General features: G+C 53.3%; 1 protein-coding gene across 2 annotated transcripts in view; it reads left to right on the forward strand.

Annotated features, from left to right (window-relative positions):
- Positions 1-3,088: 3,088 nt before the first annotated feature.
- Positions 3,089-22,025, forward strand: part of LOC133339099 (uncharacterized) — a 38,781-nt gene continuing 19,844 nt past the window's right edge. For both annotated transcript variants that reach the window (XM_061547217.1, XM_061547218.1), the window contains exons 1-2: positions 3,089-3,232; positions 3,400-3,669. In XM_061547217.1, coding sequence (XP_061403201.1) covers positions 3,163-3,232; positions 3,400-3,669 — 340 coding nt within the window. In that variant the 5' untranslated portion in view covers positions 3,089-3,162. The remainder of the gene's footprint in view (positions 3,233-3,399; positions 3,670-22,025) is intronic.

Below are 22,025 nucleotides of genomic sequence, written 5' to 3' on the forward strand. Positions count from 1 at the left end.
ACCCACTGTACTCACCATACTCACTGTACTCACCACACTCACTGTACTCACCACACTCCTGTACTCACCACACTCACTGTACTCACCCACACCCACTGTACTCACACACCCTCACTGTACTCACCACACTCACTGTACTCACCACACTCACTGTACTCACCTCACTCACTGTACCAACCACACTCACTGTACTCACCACACTCACTGTACTCACCACACTCACTGTACTCACCTCACTCACTGCACTCACCACACCACTGTACTCACTACACGCACTGTACTCACCTCACTCACTGTACTCACCACACTCACGTACTCATCACACTCACCACACTCACTGTACTCACCTCACTAACTGTACTCACCACACTCACTGTACTCACCTCACTCACTGTACTCACCTCACTCACTGTACTCACCACATTCACTGTACTCACCTCACTCACTGTACTCACCACTCACTGTACTCACCACAACTCACTGTACTCAACCACTCTCACTGTACTCACCACACTCCTGTACTCACCTCACTACTGTACTCACCACCTCACTCTACTCACCACACTCACTGTACTCACCTCACTCACTGTCTCACCACACTCACTGTACTCACCACACTCACTGTACTCACCTCACTCACTGTACTCACCACACTCACTCTACTCACCACACTCACTGTACTCACCACACTCACTGTACTCACCTCACTCACTGTACTCACCACCTCACTGTACTCACCACACTCACTGTACTCACCTCACTCACTGTACTCACCACACTCACTGTACTCACCACACTCACGTACTCACCTCACTCCTGTACTCACCACACTCACTGTACTCACCACACCCACTGTACTCACCACACTCCTCTACTCACCACACTCCGTACTCACCACACTCACTGTACTCACCACACTCACTGTACTCACCCACTCCTGTACTCACCACACTCACTGTACTCACCTCACTCACTGTACTCACCACACTCACTGTACTCACCACACTCACTGTACTCACCTCACTCACTGTACTCACCTCACTCCTGTACTCACCACACCACTGTACTCACCACACTCACTGTACTCACCACACTCACTGTACTCACCACACTCACCACACCCACTGTACTCACCATACTCACTGTACTCACCACACTCACTGTACTCACCACACTCACTGTACTCACCACACCACTGTACTCACCACACTCACTGTACTCACCACACTCACTGTACTCACCACACTCACTGTACTCACCACACTCACTGTACTCACCACACCCACTGTACTCACCACACTCACTGTACTCACCAACTCACTGTACTCACCACACTCACTGTACTCACCACACTCACTGTACTCACCACACTCACTGTACTCACCACAACTCACTGTACTCACACACTCACTTACTCACCTCACTCACTGTACTCACCACACACCCACTGTACTCACCACACTCACTGTACTAACCACACTCACCACACCCACTGTACTCACCATACTCACTGTACTCACCACACTCACTGTACTCACCACACCCACTGTACTCACCTCACTCACTGTACTCACCACCACCTCACTGTACTCACCACACTCACTGTACTCACCACAACCCACTGTACTCACCACACTCACTGTACTCACCACACTCACTGTACTCACCACACTCACTGTACTCACCTCACTCACTGTACTCACCACATCACTGTACTCACCACACTCACTGTACTCACCACACTCACTGTACTCACCTCACCCACTGTACTCACCACACTCACTGTACTCACCACACCCACTGTACTCACCATAATCACTGTACTCACCACACCCACTGTACTCACCACACTCACTGTACTCACCAACACTCACTGTACTCACCACACTCACTGTACCTCACCTCACCACAATCACTGTACTCACCGTCAGGAACACTCACTGTACTCACCACACCCACTGTACTCACCACACTCACTGTACTCACCACACCCACTGTACTCACCACACTCACTGTACTCACCACACTCACTGTACTCACCACACTCACTGTACTCACCTCACTCACTGTACTCACCACACTCACTGTACTCACCACACCCACTGTACTCACCTCACTCACTGTACTCACCACACTCACCGTGGTGGGAGTGGTGGTGTATTCGCGGTTAGCGCCGCACCGCGCTACGAATCCGGCGACTTTGAGTTCGATTCCCGATCACAGCCAGCACCGGTGCGTTGATGATTACGCTGTGTAACACAATGTTTGTTCCTGGGTACTAAATGTTATTTCGTAATCGCCTATGCCTAAAAAGTATAGAAAATTACTACAAAATATTTAGAATTGAGTCGTTTTTCGAGATTGTTCCACCACAAAGAAATCGGTCCGTCGTGGCCTGTCCCGCCTGTGGTCGTGCGTCTTGGTGTCTAATATATATTTTGTAGTCATTTTTGTATTGCTTTAGTATAAATAGATGTTAATTTTGATTAATATGTAATTTTTTTCTGACTCTGTGTGAACGAAAAGACACAATTTCGCCCGTTTTCTCATTGAAAATATGTACATTTCAAAAGATCAATGTCCTGGTCACAAAAGCTTGATTTGTTGGCAATAATAGCCATTTTCTATACTTTCGAGGCATAAGCAATTAGGAAACAACACTTGCTACCCAAGAACAATTTTTTTTGATACACAGTGTTATCTGAATTTGTACCGGGCATCCCCTAAGTCGACTCAGCCTCTCCATGCAGTGGTGCTGTAGTAAACATCGCCACTGGGAAGACAAAGGCGGCCGGACGTGCGTAGTGCTGGCCACCCACCCACCCCCTCTGTGTGTGCCACAGTGCGGGTAGCCTTCAGAGGCAGCTGCTACTCGCTAACAGCACTTAACCCCTTAGTCTGTTAAGGCAATACGGGGGATATTTGTCTTTGTTTGTATTCTTACGTGTGTGTAGGTTCAAATGTCTATGTGTACAAGCGCTATTGGATACCTTGGTTCGATTGTTAATATTTACTCAGTATGAACAGAAACAGTTAACATATATTTACATGCATTTCAAGGATCTATATAAGTCTGGATATTCTCTAGCCCTTCTAGAACATCGATAGCATTCCCATCACTCAGCTGGCTAGCCCCTTCTGAAACATCATCTTGAGGTCGTGATGATGGTGGCGATGGTGGTGGTGATGATGATGGTGGGATCTTTCGTCATCTTTACAACAGAGGTTGATGGTGAGTGTGCTGGTGATGGTAGTGACGATGATGATGGTGGGGGTGGTGATGGAGGTGAAGGTGCCACCCACTCACCCAACCGTTCACTTAACCACTCATCCATCCAATCACCCACTCACTAACCCGCTCACTCATGCACCCGCCCACCCATCTTTATCTCCCCACAGCCGCCATGGTCTGCTCTACTCCATTCAGCAACAAGTTCAAGGACGTTTCGGCATCCCCCGGAGGGATCCTCATCGGCGTTGGGAGCAACAGAGACGTCAGCATCTGGTCCGGTTGTTCTTGGAGATCGATGGGGGCGATGTTTGATCAGATATCGACCGGTGGCCGAGGACGGGGTGCCGCAACGTCGAGCGGAGACCTCTACGCGTGGGCGAGAACCGACGCCGGGGACGTGTACTACTACCATCGATACGCGTGGTACCACGTTATGTGTAAGATTATGATTTGCTTCTGCCGCTGCTACTATTATTAGTACCAATACTGCAAGCATATTATTTAAAAGTAATACGCCCACTCATTCACCCACCCACCCACTCACCAACTCACTCTCTCATCCACTAAGTCACTCACCGACTCACCCACCTACCCACTCACTCGAGCATTCACTCACCCACTCATCCATCCACCCACCCACTCAATCACCCACTCACTCATCTACTCACTCACTTATCCACTCACTCATTCAACCACCCACTCACCCACCTACTCATCTATGCATCCACCCACTCACTCATCCACTCACCCACTCACTCACCGACTCACCCACTCACTCAATCACTCATCCACTTACCCAGCCACCCACTCACCCATTCACCAAGTCAGTCACTCACCCACTCACCCAGTCAGTCACTCACATACTCACCCACTCACCCACCCATCAACTCACCCACCCACCCATCCACTCACCCTCCCACCCACTCACCCACTCACCCATTCACGCATTTACTCACTCAATCACCCACTCAGTCACTAATTTACTCACCCACCCACCAACTCACAAAACCACTCACTTAACCACTCTTCCATCCACTCATTCACCTACTCACTCACCCATTCACCCACCCAATCACTCACTCACTTATCCACTTACTCATCCGCTCACTCACTCATCCACTCACTCGCTAATCAACTCACTCAACCACTTACCCATTCACCTAGCCACCCACTTATTCACTCACTCACCCACTCAGTCACTCACCTACTCACCCACCCACTCACCCAACTACCCACTCACCCAACCGCTCACTTAACCACTCATCCATCCACTCATCCACCCATTCACCCACCCACCCACTCACCCACCCACCCATTCACCCATTCACCCATTCACCCACCCACCCACTCGCCCATTCACCCACCCACTCACCCATTAACTCACTCATCCACTCACTCACTCAATCATCCACTCACCGACCCACCCACCCACTCACTCATCCACCCACCCACTCACCCACCCACCCACTCATCCACTCACTCACCTACTTAACCACCCACTCACCCAATCGCTCACTCAACGACTCATCCGTCCACTCATCCACCCATTCACCCACCCACCCACTCACCTATTCACCCACCCACGAACTCACCCAGTTACTCACTCACTCACTCATCAACTCACTCATTCACTCATCCACTCACCCACCGCTTCACCATTCACTCACTCACCCACTCAGTCACTCACCTACTCAGTCACTCACCTCACCCACCCACTCACTCATCCACTCACTCACTCATCCAGTCACAAACCCACTCACTCATTCACCCATTCACTCACTGACTCATTCACTCACTCAATCATCCACTCACCCACTCACCCATTGAACCATTCACTCACTCATCCACTCACTCACTTATCCACTCACTCACTCATCCACTCACCTACTCACCTATTCATCCAACCACTCACTAACTCAGTCACCGACTCACCCACTCACTCACCCACTCACTCATCCACTCACTGACTCATCCCCTCACACAATCACTCATCCACTTACCCAGCCACCCACTCACCCATTCACCAATTCACTCACTTACCCAGTCACCCAGTCAGTCACTCACATACTCACCCACTCACCCACCCATCAACTGACCCACCCACCCATCCACTCACTCATACACACACCCTCCCACCCACCCACTCACCCTCCCACCCACCCACTCACCCTCCCACCCACCCACTCACCCATTCACTCACTCACTCACCCACTCAGTCACTAATTTACTCACCCACCCACCCACCAACTCACAAAACCACTCACTTAACCACTCTTCCATCACTCATCCACACATTCACCTACTCACTCTCCCATTCACCTACCCACCCATTCGCATACTCACTCACCCACTCACTCACTCACTCATCCACTCACGTACTTATCCACTCACTCATCATCTCGCTCACTCTGCCATTCACCCATTCACCTATTCACCTATTCACTCACTCACCCACCCACTCACTTACCCACTCACTCACTCACCCACTCACCCATTCACCCACCCACCCACTCACCCACCCACCCACCCACTCACCCATTCACCCATCCACCCACCCACTCACTCACTCATCCACTCACTCACTCATCCACTCACTCACTCATCCACTCACCGACCCACCCACTCACCCATTCACCCATTCACTCACTCACCCACTCAGTCACTCACCTACTCACCCACCTACCCACTCAAGCAACCACTCACTCACCCACTCATCCATTCACCCACCCACTCACTCATCCACCCACCCACTCACCATTCACCCACCCACTCATCCACTCACTCACCTACTTACCCACCCACCCACTCACCCAAATGCTCACTGAACGACTCATCCGTCCACTCATCCACCCATTCACCCACCCACCCACTCACCTTTTCACCAACCCACTCACTCACCCACTCATCCACTCACTCACCCACTCAGCCACTCACCCACCCACCCACTCACCCACCCACCCACTCACCCACCCACCCACTCACCCAACCACCTACCCACTCACCCAACCGTTAACTTAACCACTCAGCCATCCACTCATCCACCCATTCACCCACCCACCCACTCACCCACCCATCCACTCACCCATTCACCCATCCACCCACTCACCCATTCACCCACCCACCCAACCACCCACTCACTCACCCACTCACTCACTCATCCACTCACTCACTCATCCACTCACCGACCCACCCACTCACCCATTCACCCACCCATCCACCCAACCACCCACTCACTCACTCATCCACTCACTCACTCATCCACTCACCCACCCACCCACTCACCCATTCACTCACTCACCCACTCACTCACCTACTTACCCACCACTCACCCACCCACCCACTCACCCACCCACCCACTCACTCACCCACTCACTGACTCATCCACTCACTCACCTACTTACCCACCCACCCACTCTATCAATCGCCCACTGAACCACTCGTCCATCCACTCATCCACCCATTCACCCACCCACCCACTCACCCACCCACCCACTCACCCATTCACCCATCCACCCACCCACTCACTCACTCATCCACTCACTCACTCATCCACTCACCGACCCACCCACTCACCCATTCACCCATTCACTCACTCACCCACTCAGTCACTCACCTACTCACCCACCTACCCACTCAAGCAACCACTCACTCACCCACTCATCCATTCACCCACCCACTCACTTATCTACCCACCCACTCACCTATTCACCCACCCACTCATCCACTCACTCACCTACTTACCCACCCACCCACTCACCCAATCGCTCACTGAACGACTCATCCGTCCACTCATCCACCCATTCACCCACCAACCCACTCACCTATTCACCCACCCACTCACTCACCCACTCATCCACTCACTCACCCACTCACCCACTCACCCACCCACCCACTCACCCACCCACCCACTCACCCACCCACCCACCCACTCACCCACCCACCCACCCATTCACCAAACCACCTACCCACTCACCCAACCGTTAACTTAACCACTCAGCCATCCACTCATCCACCCATTCACCCACCCACCCACTCACCCACCCATCCACTCACCCATTCACCCATCCACCCACTCACCCATTCACCCACCCACCCAACCACCCACTCACTCACCCACTCACTCATCCACTCACTCACTCATCCACTCACCGACCCACCCACTCACCCATTCACCCACCCATCCACCCAACCACCCACTCACTCACTCATCCACTCACTCACTCATCCACTAACCGACCCACCCACTCACCCATTCACCCATTAACTCACTCACCCCACTCACTCACCTTCTTACCCACCACTCACCCACCCACCCACTCACCCACCCACCCACTCACTCACCCACTCACTCACTCATCCACTCACTCACCTACTTACCCACCACCCACCCACCCACCCACTCTACCAATCGCCCACTGAACCACTCATCCGTCCACTCATCCACCCATTCACCCACCCACCCACTCACCCACCCCACCCACCCACTCACCCATTCACCCATCCACCCACCCACTCACTCACTCATCCACTCACTCATCCACTCACCGACCCACCCATTCACCCATTCACTCACTCACCCACTCAGTCACTCACCTACTCACCCACCTACCCACTCAAGCAACCACTCACTCACCCACTCATCCATTCACCCACCCACTCACTTATCTACCCACCCACTCACCTATTCACCCACCCACTCATCCACTCACTCACCTACTTACCCACCCACCCACTCACCCATTCACTCACTCACTCACTCACCCACTCAGTCACTAATTTACTCACCCACCCACCCACCAACTCACAAAACCACTCACTTAACCACTCTTCCATCACTCATCCACACATTCACCTACTCACTCTCCCATTCACCTACCCACCCATTCGCATACTCACTCACCCACTCACTCACTCACTCATCCACTCACGTACTTATCCACTCACTCATCATCTCGCTCACTCATCCACTCACCCATTCACCTATTCACCTATTCACTCACTCACCCACCCACTCACTTACCCACTCACTCACTCACTCACCCACTCACTCACCCACTCACCCATTCACCCACCCACCCACTCACCCACCCACCCACCCACTCACCCATTCACCCATCCACCCACCCACTCACTCACTCATCCACTCACTCACTCATCCACTCACCGACCCACCCACTCACCCATTCACCCATTCACTCACTCACCCACTCAGTCACTCACCTACTCACCCACCTACCCACTCAAGCAACCACTCACTCACCCACTCATCCATTCACCCACCCACTCACTCATCCACCCACCCACTCACCTATTCACCCACCCACTCATCCACTCACTCACCTACTTACCCACCCACCCACTCACCCAATCGCTCACTGAACGACTCATCCGTCCACTCATCCACCCATTCACCCACCCACCCACTCACCTATTCACCCACCCACTCACTCACCCACTCATCCACTCACTCACCCACTCAGCCACTCACCCACCCACCCACTCACCCACCCACCCACTCACCCACCTACCCAACCACTCACTCACCCACACACCCACTCACCCAACCACCTACCCACTCACCCAACCGTTAACTTAACCACTCAGCCATCCACTCATCCACCCAGCCACCCACCCACCCACTCACCCACCCATCCACTCACCCATTCACCCATCCACCCACTCACCCATTCACCCACCCACCCAACCACCCACTCACTCACCCACTCACTCATCCACTCACTCACTCATCCACTCACCGACCCACCCACTCACCCATTCACCCACCCATCCACCCAACCACCCACTCACTCACTCATCCACTCACTCACTCATCCACTAACCGACCCACCCACTCACCCATTCACCCATTAACTCACTCACCCACTCACTCACCTTCTTACCCACCACTCACCCACCCACCCACTCACCCACCCACCCACTCACTCACCCACTCACTCACTCATCCACTCACTCACCTACTTACCCACCACCCACCCACCCACCCACTCTACCAATCGCCCACTGAACCACTCATCCGTCCACTCATCCACCCATTCACCCACCCACCCACTCACCCACCCACCCACCCACTCACCCATTCACCCATCCACCCACCCACTCACTCACTCATCCACTCACTCATCCACTCACCGACCCACCCATTCACCCATTCACTCACTCACCCACTCAGTCACTCACCTACTCACCCACCTACCCACTCAAGCAACCACTCACTCACCCACTCATCCATTCACCCACCCACTCACTTATCTACCCACCCACTCACCTATTCACCCACCCACTCATCCACTCACTCACCTACTTACCCACCCACCCACTCACCCATTCACTCACTCACTCACTCACCCACTCAGTCACTAATTTACTCACCCACCCACCCACCAACTCACAAAACCACTCACTTAACCACTCTTCCATCACTCATCCACACATTCACCTACTCACTCTCCCATTCACCTACCCACCCATTCGCATACTCACTCACCCACTCACTCACTCACTCATCCACTCACGTACTTATCCACTCACTCATCATCTCGCTCACTCATCCACTCACCCATTCACCTATTCACCTATTCACTCACTCACCCACCCACTCACTTACCCACTCACTCACTCACTCACCCACTCACTCACCCACTCACCCATTCACCCACCCACCCACTCACCCACCCACCCACCCACTCACCCATTCACCCATCCACCCACCCACTCACTCACTCATCCACTCACTCACTCATCCACTCACCGACCCACCCACTCACCCATTCACCCATTCACTCACTCACCCACTCAGTCACTCACCTACTCACCCACCTACCCACTCAAGCAACCACTCACTCACCCACTCATCCATTCACCCACCCACTCACTCATCCACCCACCCACTCACCTATTCACCCACCCACTCATCCACTCACTCACCTACTTACCCACCCACCCACTCACCCAATCGCTCACTGAACGACTCATCCGTCCACTCATCCACCCATTCACCCACCCACCCACTCACCTATTCACCCACCCACTCACTCACCCACTCATCCACTCACTCACCCACTCAGCCACTCACCCACCCACCCACTCACCCACCCACCCACTCACCCACCCACCCACCCACTCACTCACCCACCCACCCACTCACCCAACCACCTACCCACTCACCCAACCGTTAACTTAACCACTCAGCCATCCACTCATCCACCCAGCCACCCACCCACCCACTCACCCACCCATCCACTCACCCATTCACCCATCCACCCACTCACCCATTCACCCACCCACCCAACCACCCACTCACTCACCCACTCACTCACTCATCCACTCACTCACTCATCCACTCACCGACCCACCCACTCACCCATTCACCCACCCATCCACCCAACCACCCACTCACTCACCCATCCACTCACTCACTCATCCACCCACCGACCCCCCCACTCACCCATTCACTCATTCACCCACTCACTCACCTACTTACCCACCACTCACCCACCCACCCACTCACCCACCCACCCACTCACTCACCCACTCACTCACTCACTCATCCACTCACTCACCTACTTACCCACCACCCACCCACCCACTCTACCAATCGCCCACTGAACCACTCGTCCATCCACTCATCCACCCATTCACCCACCCACCCACTCACCCACCCACCCACTCACCCACCCACCCACTCACCCATTCACCCATCCACCCACCCACTCACTCACTCATCCACTCACTCACTCATCCACTCACCGACCCACCCACTCACCCATTCACCCATTCACTCACTCACCCACTCAGTCACTCACCTACTCACCCACCTACCCACTCAAGCAACCACTCACTCACCCACTCATCCATTCACCCACCCACTCACTTATCTACCCACCCACTCACCTATTCACCCACCCACTCATCCACTCACTCACCTACTTACCCACCCACCCACTCACCCAATCGCTCACTGAACGACTCATCCGTCCACTCATCCACCCATTCACCCACCAACCCACTCACCTATTCACCCACCCACTCACTCACCCACTCACCCACTCACTCACCCACTCACCCACTCACCCACCCACCCACTCACCCACCCACTCACCCACCCACCCACCCACCCACCCACTCACCCACCCACCCACTCACCAAACCACCTACCCACTCACCCAACCGTTAACTTAACCACTCAGCCATCCACTCATCCACCCATTCACCCACCCACCCACTCACCCACCCGTCCACTCACCCATTCACCCATCCACCCACTCACCCATTCACCCACCCACCCAACCACCCACTCACTCACCCACTCACTCACTCATCCACTCACTCACTCATCCACTCACCGACCCACCCACTCACCCATTCACCCACCCATCCACCCAACCACCCACTCACTCACTCATCCACTCACTCACTCATCCACTCACCGACCCACCCACTCACCCATTCACCCATTCACTCACTCACCCACTCACTCACCTTCTTACCCACCACTCACGCACCCACCCACTCACCCACCCACCCACTCACTCACCCACTCACTCACTCATCCACTCACTCACCTACTTACCCACCACCCACCCACCCACCCACTCTACCAATCGCCCACTGAACCACTCATCCGTCCACTCATCCACCCATTCACCCACCCACCCACTCACTCACTCATCCACTCACTCATCCACTCACCGACCCACCCATTCACCCATTCACTCACTCACCCACTCAGTCACTCACCTACTCACCCACCTACCCACTCAAGCAACCACTCACTCACCCACTCATCCATTCACCCACCCACTCACTTATCTACCCACCCACTCACCTATTCACCCACCCACTCATCCACTCACTCACCTACTTACCCACCCACCCACTCACCCAATCGCTCACTGAACGACTCATCCGTCCACTCATCCACCCATTCACCCACCCACCCACTCACCCACCCACCCACCCACTCACCCACCCACCCACTCACCCAACCACCTACCCACTCACCCAACCGTTAACTTAACCACTCATCCATCCACTCACCCACCCATTCACCCACCCACCCACTCACCCACCCATCCACTCACCCATTCACCCATCCACCCACTCACCCATTCACCCACCCACCCAACCACCCACTCACTCACTCACCCACTCACTCACTCATCCACTCACTCACTCATCCACTCACCGACCCACCCACTCACCCATTCACCCACCCACCCACCCAACCACCCACTCACTCACTCACTCATCCACTCACTCACTCATCCACTCACCGACCCACCCACTCACCCATTCACTCACTCACCCACTCACTCACCTACTTACCCACCACTCACCCACCCACCCACTCACCCACCCACCCACTCACTCACTCATCCACTCACTCACCTACTTACCCACCACCCACCCACCCACTCTACCAATCGCCCACTGAACCACTCATCCGTCCACTCATCCACCCATTCACCCACCCACTCACTCACCCAGTCACTCACACACGCATCCACTCACTCACTCACTCATCCACTCACTCATTCACTCATCCACTTACCCACCGCCTAAACCCATTCACTCACCCACTCAGTCACTCACCTACTCACCTACTCACCCACCCACTCACCCATCCACTCACATACCCGCTCACCCATTCACCCATCCACCTACTCACTCACCCATTCACCCATCCACTCACTCACTCGCTTATCCACTCACTCACTCATCCACTCACTCACTCATCCACTCATTCACTCATCCATTCACTCACTCATCCACTCACTCACTCATCAACTCACTCAACCACTTACCCATTCACCCACCCACTCAATCACCCACTCACTCACTTATCCACTCACTCACTCATCATCTCGCTCACTCATCCACTCACTCATTCACCTACTCACTCACTCACCCACTCAGTCACTTACCTACTCACCCACCCACCCACCCACTCTACCAATCGCCCACTGAACCACTCATCCGTCCACTCATCCACCCATTCACCTACCCACCCACTCAACTATTCACCCACCCACTCACTCACCCAGTCACTCACACACGCATCCACTCACTCACTCATCCACTCACTCATCCACTTACCCACCGGCTCAACCCATTCACTCACTCACCCACTCAGTCACTCACCTACTCACCTACTCACCTACTCACCCACCCACTCACCCACCCACTCACTCATCAACTCACTCAACCACTTACCCATTCACCCACCCACTCAATCACCCACTCACTCACTTATCCACTCACTCACTCATCATCTCGCTCACTCATCCACTCACTCATTCACCTACTCACTCACTCACCCACTCAGTCACTTACCTACTCACCCACCTACCCACTCACTCACCCACTCATCCATTCACCCACCCACCCACTCACTCATCCACCCAGCCACTCACTCATCCACCCACCCACTCACCTATTCACCTACCCACTCACTCACCCACTCATCTACTCATTCATTCACTCATTCACCCACCCACTCACCTATTGACCCACCCACTCACTCACCCACTCACTCATCCACTCACTCACCTACTTACCCACCAACTCACCCACCCACTCACCCACCACTCACCCACCCACTCACCCACCCACCCACCTACCACCCACCACCCACCCACCCACCCACTCACCCACCCACCCAACCACTCACCCATCCATTCACCCAATCGCCCACTGAACCACTCATCCGTCCACTCATCCACCCATTCACCCACCCACCCACTCACCTATTCACCCACCCAGTCACTCACTCACGCATCCACTCACTCATTCACTCATCCACTCACCCACCGCCTCAACCCATTTACTCACTCACCCACTCAGTCACTCACCTACTGACCTACTCACCCACCCACTCACCCATCCACTCACATACCCGCTCACCCATTAACCCATCCACTCATTCACCTACTCACTCACCCATTCAACCACTCACTCACTCACTTATCCACTCACTCACTTATCCACTCACTCACTCATCCACTCACTCACTCATCTACTCACTCACTCATCCACTCAATTACTCATCCACTCACTCATCAACTCACTCAATCACTTACCCATTCACCCACCCACTCAATCACCCACTCACTCACTCACCTATCCACTCACTCACTCATCATCTCGCTCACTCATCCACTCACTCATTCACCTATTCACTCACTCATCCACTCAGTCACTCACCTACTCACCGACCTACCCACTCACTCAACCACTCACTCACCCACTCATCCATTCACCCACCCACTCAATCACCCACTCACTCATCCACCCACCCACTCACTCACCCACCCACCCACTAACCTATTCACCCACCCACTCACTCATCCACTCACTCACCTACTTACCCACCCACCCACTCACCCAATCGCTCATTGAACAACTCAATCGTCCACTCATCCACCCATTCACCACCCACCCACTCACTCATCCACTCACCCACCGCCTCGACCCATTCACTCACTCACCCACTCAGTCACTCACCTACTGATCTACTCACCCACCCACTCACATACCCGCTCACCCATTAACCCATCCACTCATTCACCTACTCAATCACCCATTCAACCACTCACTCACTTACTTATCCACTCACTCACTCATCCACTCACTCACTCATCCACTCACTCACTCATCCACTCACTCATCAGCTGACTCAATCACTTACCCAATCACCCACCCACCCACTCACCTATTCACTCACCCACTAACTCACTCAATCAACCACTCACCGATCCACTCACCCACACAACCATTAATCCACCTTCTCACTCACCCACTCACTCACTCACTCATCCACTCACCCACCTATCCACTCACTCACCCACCCATCCACTCACTCACCCACTCGCTCACCCACCCACGCACCCACCCACTCACTCACCCATTCACATACCCACTCACTCACCCACTCACCCATCCACCCACACACTCACTGACTCACCCACTCACCCACCCAGTCACCTACTCGCCCACCCACTCACCCACTCACCCACCCACTCACCCATTCACCCACTCACCCACTCACCCACCCACTCACCTACTCACCCAATCACTCACCCACTCACCCACCCACCCACTCACGCACTCACCCACCCATGCACCCACCCACCCACCCACCCACTCACCCACCCACCCACCCACCCACTCACCCACCCACCCACCCACACACCCACTCACTCACCCACCCACCCACCCACCCACCCACTCACTCACCCACCCACTCACCCACCCACTCACTCACTCACCCACTCACCCACTCACCCACCCACTCACCCACTCACTCACCCACTCGCTCACCCACCCACTGTCTCACCCATTCACACACCCACTCACTCACCCATCCACCCACTCACTCACCCACCCACCCACTCACTCACCCACTCACTCACCCACTCACTCACTCACTCACCCACCCACCCACTGACTCACCCACTCACTCACCCACTCACTCACCCACGCACCCACCCACCCACCCACTCACCCACCCACGCACCCACCCACCCACTCACCCACCCACTCACTCACTCACCCACTCACTCACTCACCCACTCACCCATTCACTCACTCACCCACTCACCCATTCACTCACTCATCCACTCACTCACTCACTCACCACCACCCACTCACTCACCCACCCATTCACTCACTCACCCACCCATTCACTCACTCACCCACTCACCCACTCACCCACTCACTCACTTACTCACCCACTCACTCACTCACCCACCCACTCACCCACCCACTCACCCAATCACTCACCCACTCACCCACCCACGCACCCACCCACTCACCCACTCACGCACCCACCCACCACCCACGCACCCACCCACCCACCCACTCACTCACTCACCCACTCACTCACTCACCCACTCACCCATTCACTCACTCACCCACTCACCCATTCACTCACTCATCCACTCACTCACTCACCCACTCACTCACCCACCCACCTACTCACTCACCCACTCACCCACTCACCCACCCACACACTCACTCACTCACCCATTCACTCACTCACCCACTCACTCACTCAACTACTCACCCACCCACTCACTCACCCACCCGCTCACACTTATTGAAATGAACACAGCTGTACCAATGATATTCTATCTGCGTCCACACATCCCACTGCTATTGTTAGTGTGGGAGTAAAGTTCCGTGTTTATTTGGTTAGTCTAGCTGTATCATCATAATCATTAACACATTGAGACCCATATACCTACATAGAGACCCATACAGACTGATAGAGATACATGCACGTCGATAGATATACATAGACACGTAACGGTAGATAGATACTCTTAGAGATTAATAGAGATAGATAGCGACCCATAGAGATGCATAGAGACCTATTAAGATACAGAGACCCATAGATATACAGAGATAATCAAAGACCATTAGAGATACACAAAGACCCATAGAGACACACAGAGACCCAGTGAAATGCACAGAGATACACAGATATCCACAGAGATAGACATATGCGTAGAGACCCATAGACATACACAGAGATACAGATGCAGTGACATCGCGGGATGTCACTGTGCAGTGGCGGCCCTAGAGAGGCACGGCGTGCAGTGTAACAACACCGCGTACACCACAATGGTGTAGGTGTAGTACCGGTCCTAGAGCGTCCCGGTGAGCGCTGATTGATAGCGCTGGATGGCACCACACTTGGTGTGCAGTGCCAGCCTTACAGGACAGGGTGTGAGAGTGCCGGCCGAAGGATGAGGTTACTAAAGGCCTCTGGGTGACCCACTCATCCACGTACCCATTCACACACCCACTCACCCACTCACCCATTCACACAACCGCTCACTCACCCACTCACCCACCCACACACTCACCCACCCTCATGCTCACCCATTCACCCACACACTTACCCACTCACCTGCCCGCTCACACTTAATTGAATGAACACAGCTGTACCAATGATATTCTATCTGCGTCTAAACATCCCACTGCTATTGTTAGTGTGGGAGTCAAGTTCCGTGTTTATTTGGTTCGTTTAGCTGTATCATCAAACTCATTGACACATTGAGACCCATAGAGCTACACAGAGACCCATAAAGACTGATAGAGATACATGCACGTCGATAGATATACATAGACACGTAACGGTAGATAAATACTCTTAGAGATGAATAGAGATAAATAGCGACCCATAGAGATACATAGAGACCTATTGAGATACAGAGACCCATAGATATACAGAGAGGTAACCAAAGACCATTAGAGATACACAAAGTTACACAGAGACCCATAGAGACAGAGAGACCCAGTAAAATGCACAGAGATACACATATATCTATAGAGATAGACAGAAATGCATAGAGACCCATATACATACACAGAGATACAGATGTAGTGGCATCACGGGATGTCACTGTGCAGTGTCGGCCCTAGAGGGGCACGGCATGCAGGGTAACGACATCGCGGACACCAGAATGGTGTGGGTGTAGTACCGGTCCTGAAGCGGCCCGGTGAGCGCTGATTGATAGCGCTAAAGGACAGGGTATGGGAGTACCGGCCGTAGGAATGAGGTTACTAAAGGCCATGGCACTCTGATGGACCCGAGAGGACACGTGACCAGTTAAGTCTACAAAGGGGCCCAAGTGGGGGCTATGGGTGGTAACGTGGTTAGCATCTAGATCCTACTCAAGGATTCTGGAAGGTGGTCGTGGCTAAGGGTGGAGCCAGCCACACCGCAGAGAATATAAGCCAGGTTCCCAGAGGGACCGGCGTTGTTGTTCATCCTGAATAAACCTTCGTCTATGTCTACGTTCTCCGCTCAACGAGTCTCGAGCTGTGGTCCCGGTCCGCAGTAGCTTGTTACGTTGTAATCAATGTAGTTAGCCTGGTGGTCACCACCATAGGTTGTTATTCTGTTAAGGGGAAGTTACCCCGTGTGTTGGAGGTAAATGAATGTGTTGCCTCCAAGTATATATCTGAAACTCAGTCAAACTCACTACACATATATAAACAGACTAGCGGTAAGTACCCGGCGTTGCCCGGGCGAAAAAGGCAGACACACACATGTAGTTGCACACACAAATCGACTGACACATACATACATAGACTGAACAAGAACAACTGGCATTCGCCAGTAAGTGGCAGTGACGTCACCACAACGCTTGTGCCAGGCTATGTGCACCTTGAGGCCACGTGAAGTGTCGAACGCTCGCTGCCAGGAGGTCATGGGGCAGATCCAGATGGCACAGGTCGACTGACTGAGACGACTGGCTGATGCACCACCTGTGCCCCCTACTGTGGCAACTTGCTGTGCCTTAGCCACCCAGCACTCCGCTCGTTGTTGTGAGCGTCACTCCTCCGCCCTCCATTGTTGTTGGAGGGTGACTGCATCCAACTGCCCTGTAGCGTTTTTCAGGAGCCTCCTCCACAGAGGCCAATCTTGACACGGCTGGTACCAGTCATCGGCAAGTCGAATCAGCTCCACGTCCTCCTGTACCTCATCACTCCATGTCTTCTCTAGCCCGTGCCGCGCCCATTTAGCCCCCTCAATCCGGCCAAACAAAAGCTGTTTAGGCATGCGGTGGCTGGCCATGCGGGCTACATGACTCAGGCAACGCAGTCTTGCCTGCCGGAGGAGCTCACCGATGGGACTTTGTGCACATTTTTCAAGGATTTGTGAGCTCCTCGCACAATGCAGCCCGGTTAAAGCCAGGATGGATCGTAGGCAGGCCATCCTAAATGTTTCTAACCAGCGAAGATGTTCCATTAGTGGGGTCCAAGTTTCGCAAGTGTAGAGAAGGGAGGGAATGACCGTGGCCGAGAAGACCTGAAGCTTAGTGCGGAGTGATAAACCAGGTAGCTTCCACGCAGTGTTACACAACCAATGAAAAGATAATGTGGCTCGACTGATTCGGCCTGAGACCTCTGCTGTTAAACCGGAGCCAGTCATTAGCACACTGGCCAGGTATGAGAAACTCTCCAATGTCTCCACAACTGCCCCATCACCAATTGGGAGTTGTGGGGGTGGAGTGTCCGATGGAACAAAATACCCAGGCATAGTTTTGGTGGGGCTGATGGTAAGGCCCCACCCCTTAGTGGCAAGCTCCAGGTTCAGCAGCAGCACCTCGAACTCCTCCTCCGAGTGAGCAGCAATTAGCAGATCATCGGCATACATAACGTGGTTGAGCAATAGGGAGCCATCCCTTGACTGCACCCGGGCATCGATCAGCCTCCCATTGTATCTGTAGCAGATGGTAATTCCTCCGAAGTACGTGGTAAAAATATACGTAAAATAATGTGGGAGGCAGACTTCCCTGTTGCACCCGAAGGTGTAAAGGGAATGGCTCTGACTCACGGTCATGCAGTTTGACGTGGGGCCGTTCACCATCATGAATGCCCTTAAGGATCGTGAGCAGAGGGTCAGGGACTCCGAAAGCACGAAGAACAACCCAGAGGCCAGGCCTACCGATGGTATCATAGGCCTTGACCAGGTCAATGAAGCACACACATGGACTAAGACAGACACAAGGACCAACAGACATGCAAAGAAATGGACTTACACTAACTAGCATGGAGCCACGCACACACAGCGACTAACACACACGCAACAACTGCCATTCGCCACTAAGTGGCGGTGACGTCACCACGACGCTTGTGCCAGGCCATGTGCACCTTGAGGCCACGTGAAGTGTCGAACGCCCGCTGGCAGGAGGTCACGGGGCAGACCCAGGTGCTACGGGTTGACTGACTGAGATGACCGAGATGACTGGCTGATGCACCACCTGTGCCCTCTACCGTGCTAACTTGCTGTGCTTCAGCCACCCGGTGCTCCGCTCGTTGTTCTGGTCGTCGCTCCTCCACCCTCCGTTGTTGCTGGAGGGCGACTGCCTTCAAACTGGCCAGTAGCGTCCTTCACGAGGCTCCTCCACAGAGGCCGATCTTGACAACGCTGGTACCAGTCATCGACAAGTCCACTCAGCTCCACGTCCTCCTGTATCACATCACTCCATCTCTTCTCTAGCCCGTGCCACGCCCATTTAGCCCCCTCGATCTGGCTGAACAAAAGCTGTTTCGGCATGCGGTGGCTGGGCATGCGGGTTACATGGCCCAGCCAACGTAGCCTTACCTGCCATAGGAGGTCACCAATGGGATTTTGTCCAGATCTTTCAAGAATTTGTGAGCTCATCACACAATCCAGCCTGGTTAAACCCAGGATGGATCGTAGGCAGGCCAGCCTAAATGTTTCTAACCAGCGAAGATGTTGCATTAGGGGTGTCCAAGATTCGCAAGCGTAGAGAAGGGAGGGAATGACCGTGGGCGAGAAGACCTGGAGTTTCGTGCGGAGCAAGAGACCAGGTAGCTTCCACACAGTGTTACAGAGCCGATGAAAAGATAATGCCTGCTCGACTGATTCGGAGTGAGGCCTCTAGTATTAAACCAGAGCCGGTCATGAGCACACTGGCCAGGTATGGGAAACTCTCCAATATCTCCACAACTGCCCCATCACCAATTGGGAGTTGTGGGGGTGGAGTGTCCGATGAAACAAAATACCCAGGCAGGTGCTTAGGTTTGGTGGGGCTGATGGCAAGGCCCCACCCCTTAGTGGCAAGCTCCAGGTTCAGCAGCAGCGCGTCCAACTCCTCTTCTGAGTGAGCATTAATTACCAGATCATCAGCATATATAATGTGGTTGACCAATAGGGACCCATCCCTTGACCGCACCCGGGCATCGATCAGCCTCCCATTGTATCTGTACCAGATGGGAATTCTTCCGGTACAGGCATTGAAGGCTTAATGAACTACGTGGTCCAAATATATGCAAAAGAATGTGGGAGGCAGAGGAAATGGCTCTGACTCACAGCCACGTAGTTTGACGTGGGGCCGCTCACCATCATGAAGGTCCTTAATTATCGTGAGCAGAGGGTCAGGGACTCCGAATACACGAAGAGCAACCCAAACGCCAGGCCTACTGATGGTATCATAGGCGTTGAGCAAGTAAATAAAGCACACACATGGACTAACACGCACACATGGACCTACAGGCACGCAAAGAAATGGATTTACACTAACATGGAGCCACGCACAAACAGCGACTACCACACACACAAATGGACTGACACACACATACATAGACTGACACACACATTGCCGTACACACGTAGACATATGGACTCTCACACACAGACATATGCTTTAGATACACACACATGGAGTTACACACACATATCAACTCACAAACATACATTGACTTACACACACACATCGAGTCACACGCACACATGTATAGACTTACACACACATATGGACTGACACACACGTACACATGGATGTACACACACACATTGACTGACACACAGACACACAAACGCATATTGACTTACACACTGACATGGAGCCATGCACACACATCGACCAATACACACACAGCGACTGATACACACACATGGACTGACTCTCCATTAGGAATCAATGTTACTAGGGCAGGTTAAATTCCTGGGGAAATTTACGATCGAATGTTTTTTTCATGTTTGTGTACATACATTGAACCACACCCTATATATACACATTAATGAATGCGTGCAATTGGAGTGCAGCAATGCACAGGCAGAGCTGCACCTTGTATATGAACCTGGAAATGCGACTTTAAGTGAAGCAGCGCTAAGTGAAACCCACTTTTCCATAGGAAGAAATGTTAATTGGGGAGGTTACGTTCCTGGGGTAATGTTCTACCACACTTAGGAACGTACAAACTTTCTTAACATATGAACCATCCTATATGA

This window comes from Lethenteron reissneri, unplaced genomic scaffold (genome assembly GCF_015708825.2).
Source record: "Lethenteron reissneri isolate LAM-NWPU_2019-01 unplaced genomic scaffold, ASM1570882v1 scaffold_1640, whole genome shotgun sequence".
NCBI classification, from domain to species: domain Eukaryota; kingdom Metazoa; phylum Chordata; class Hyperoartia; order Petromyzontiformes; family Petromyzontidae; genus Lethenteron; species Lethenteron reissneri.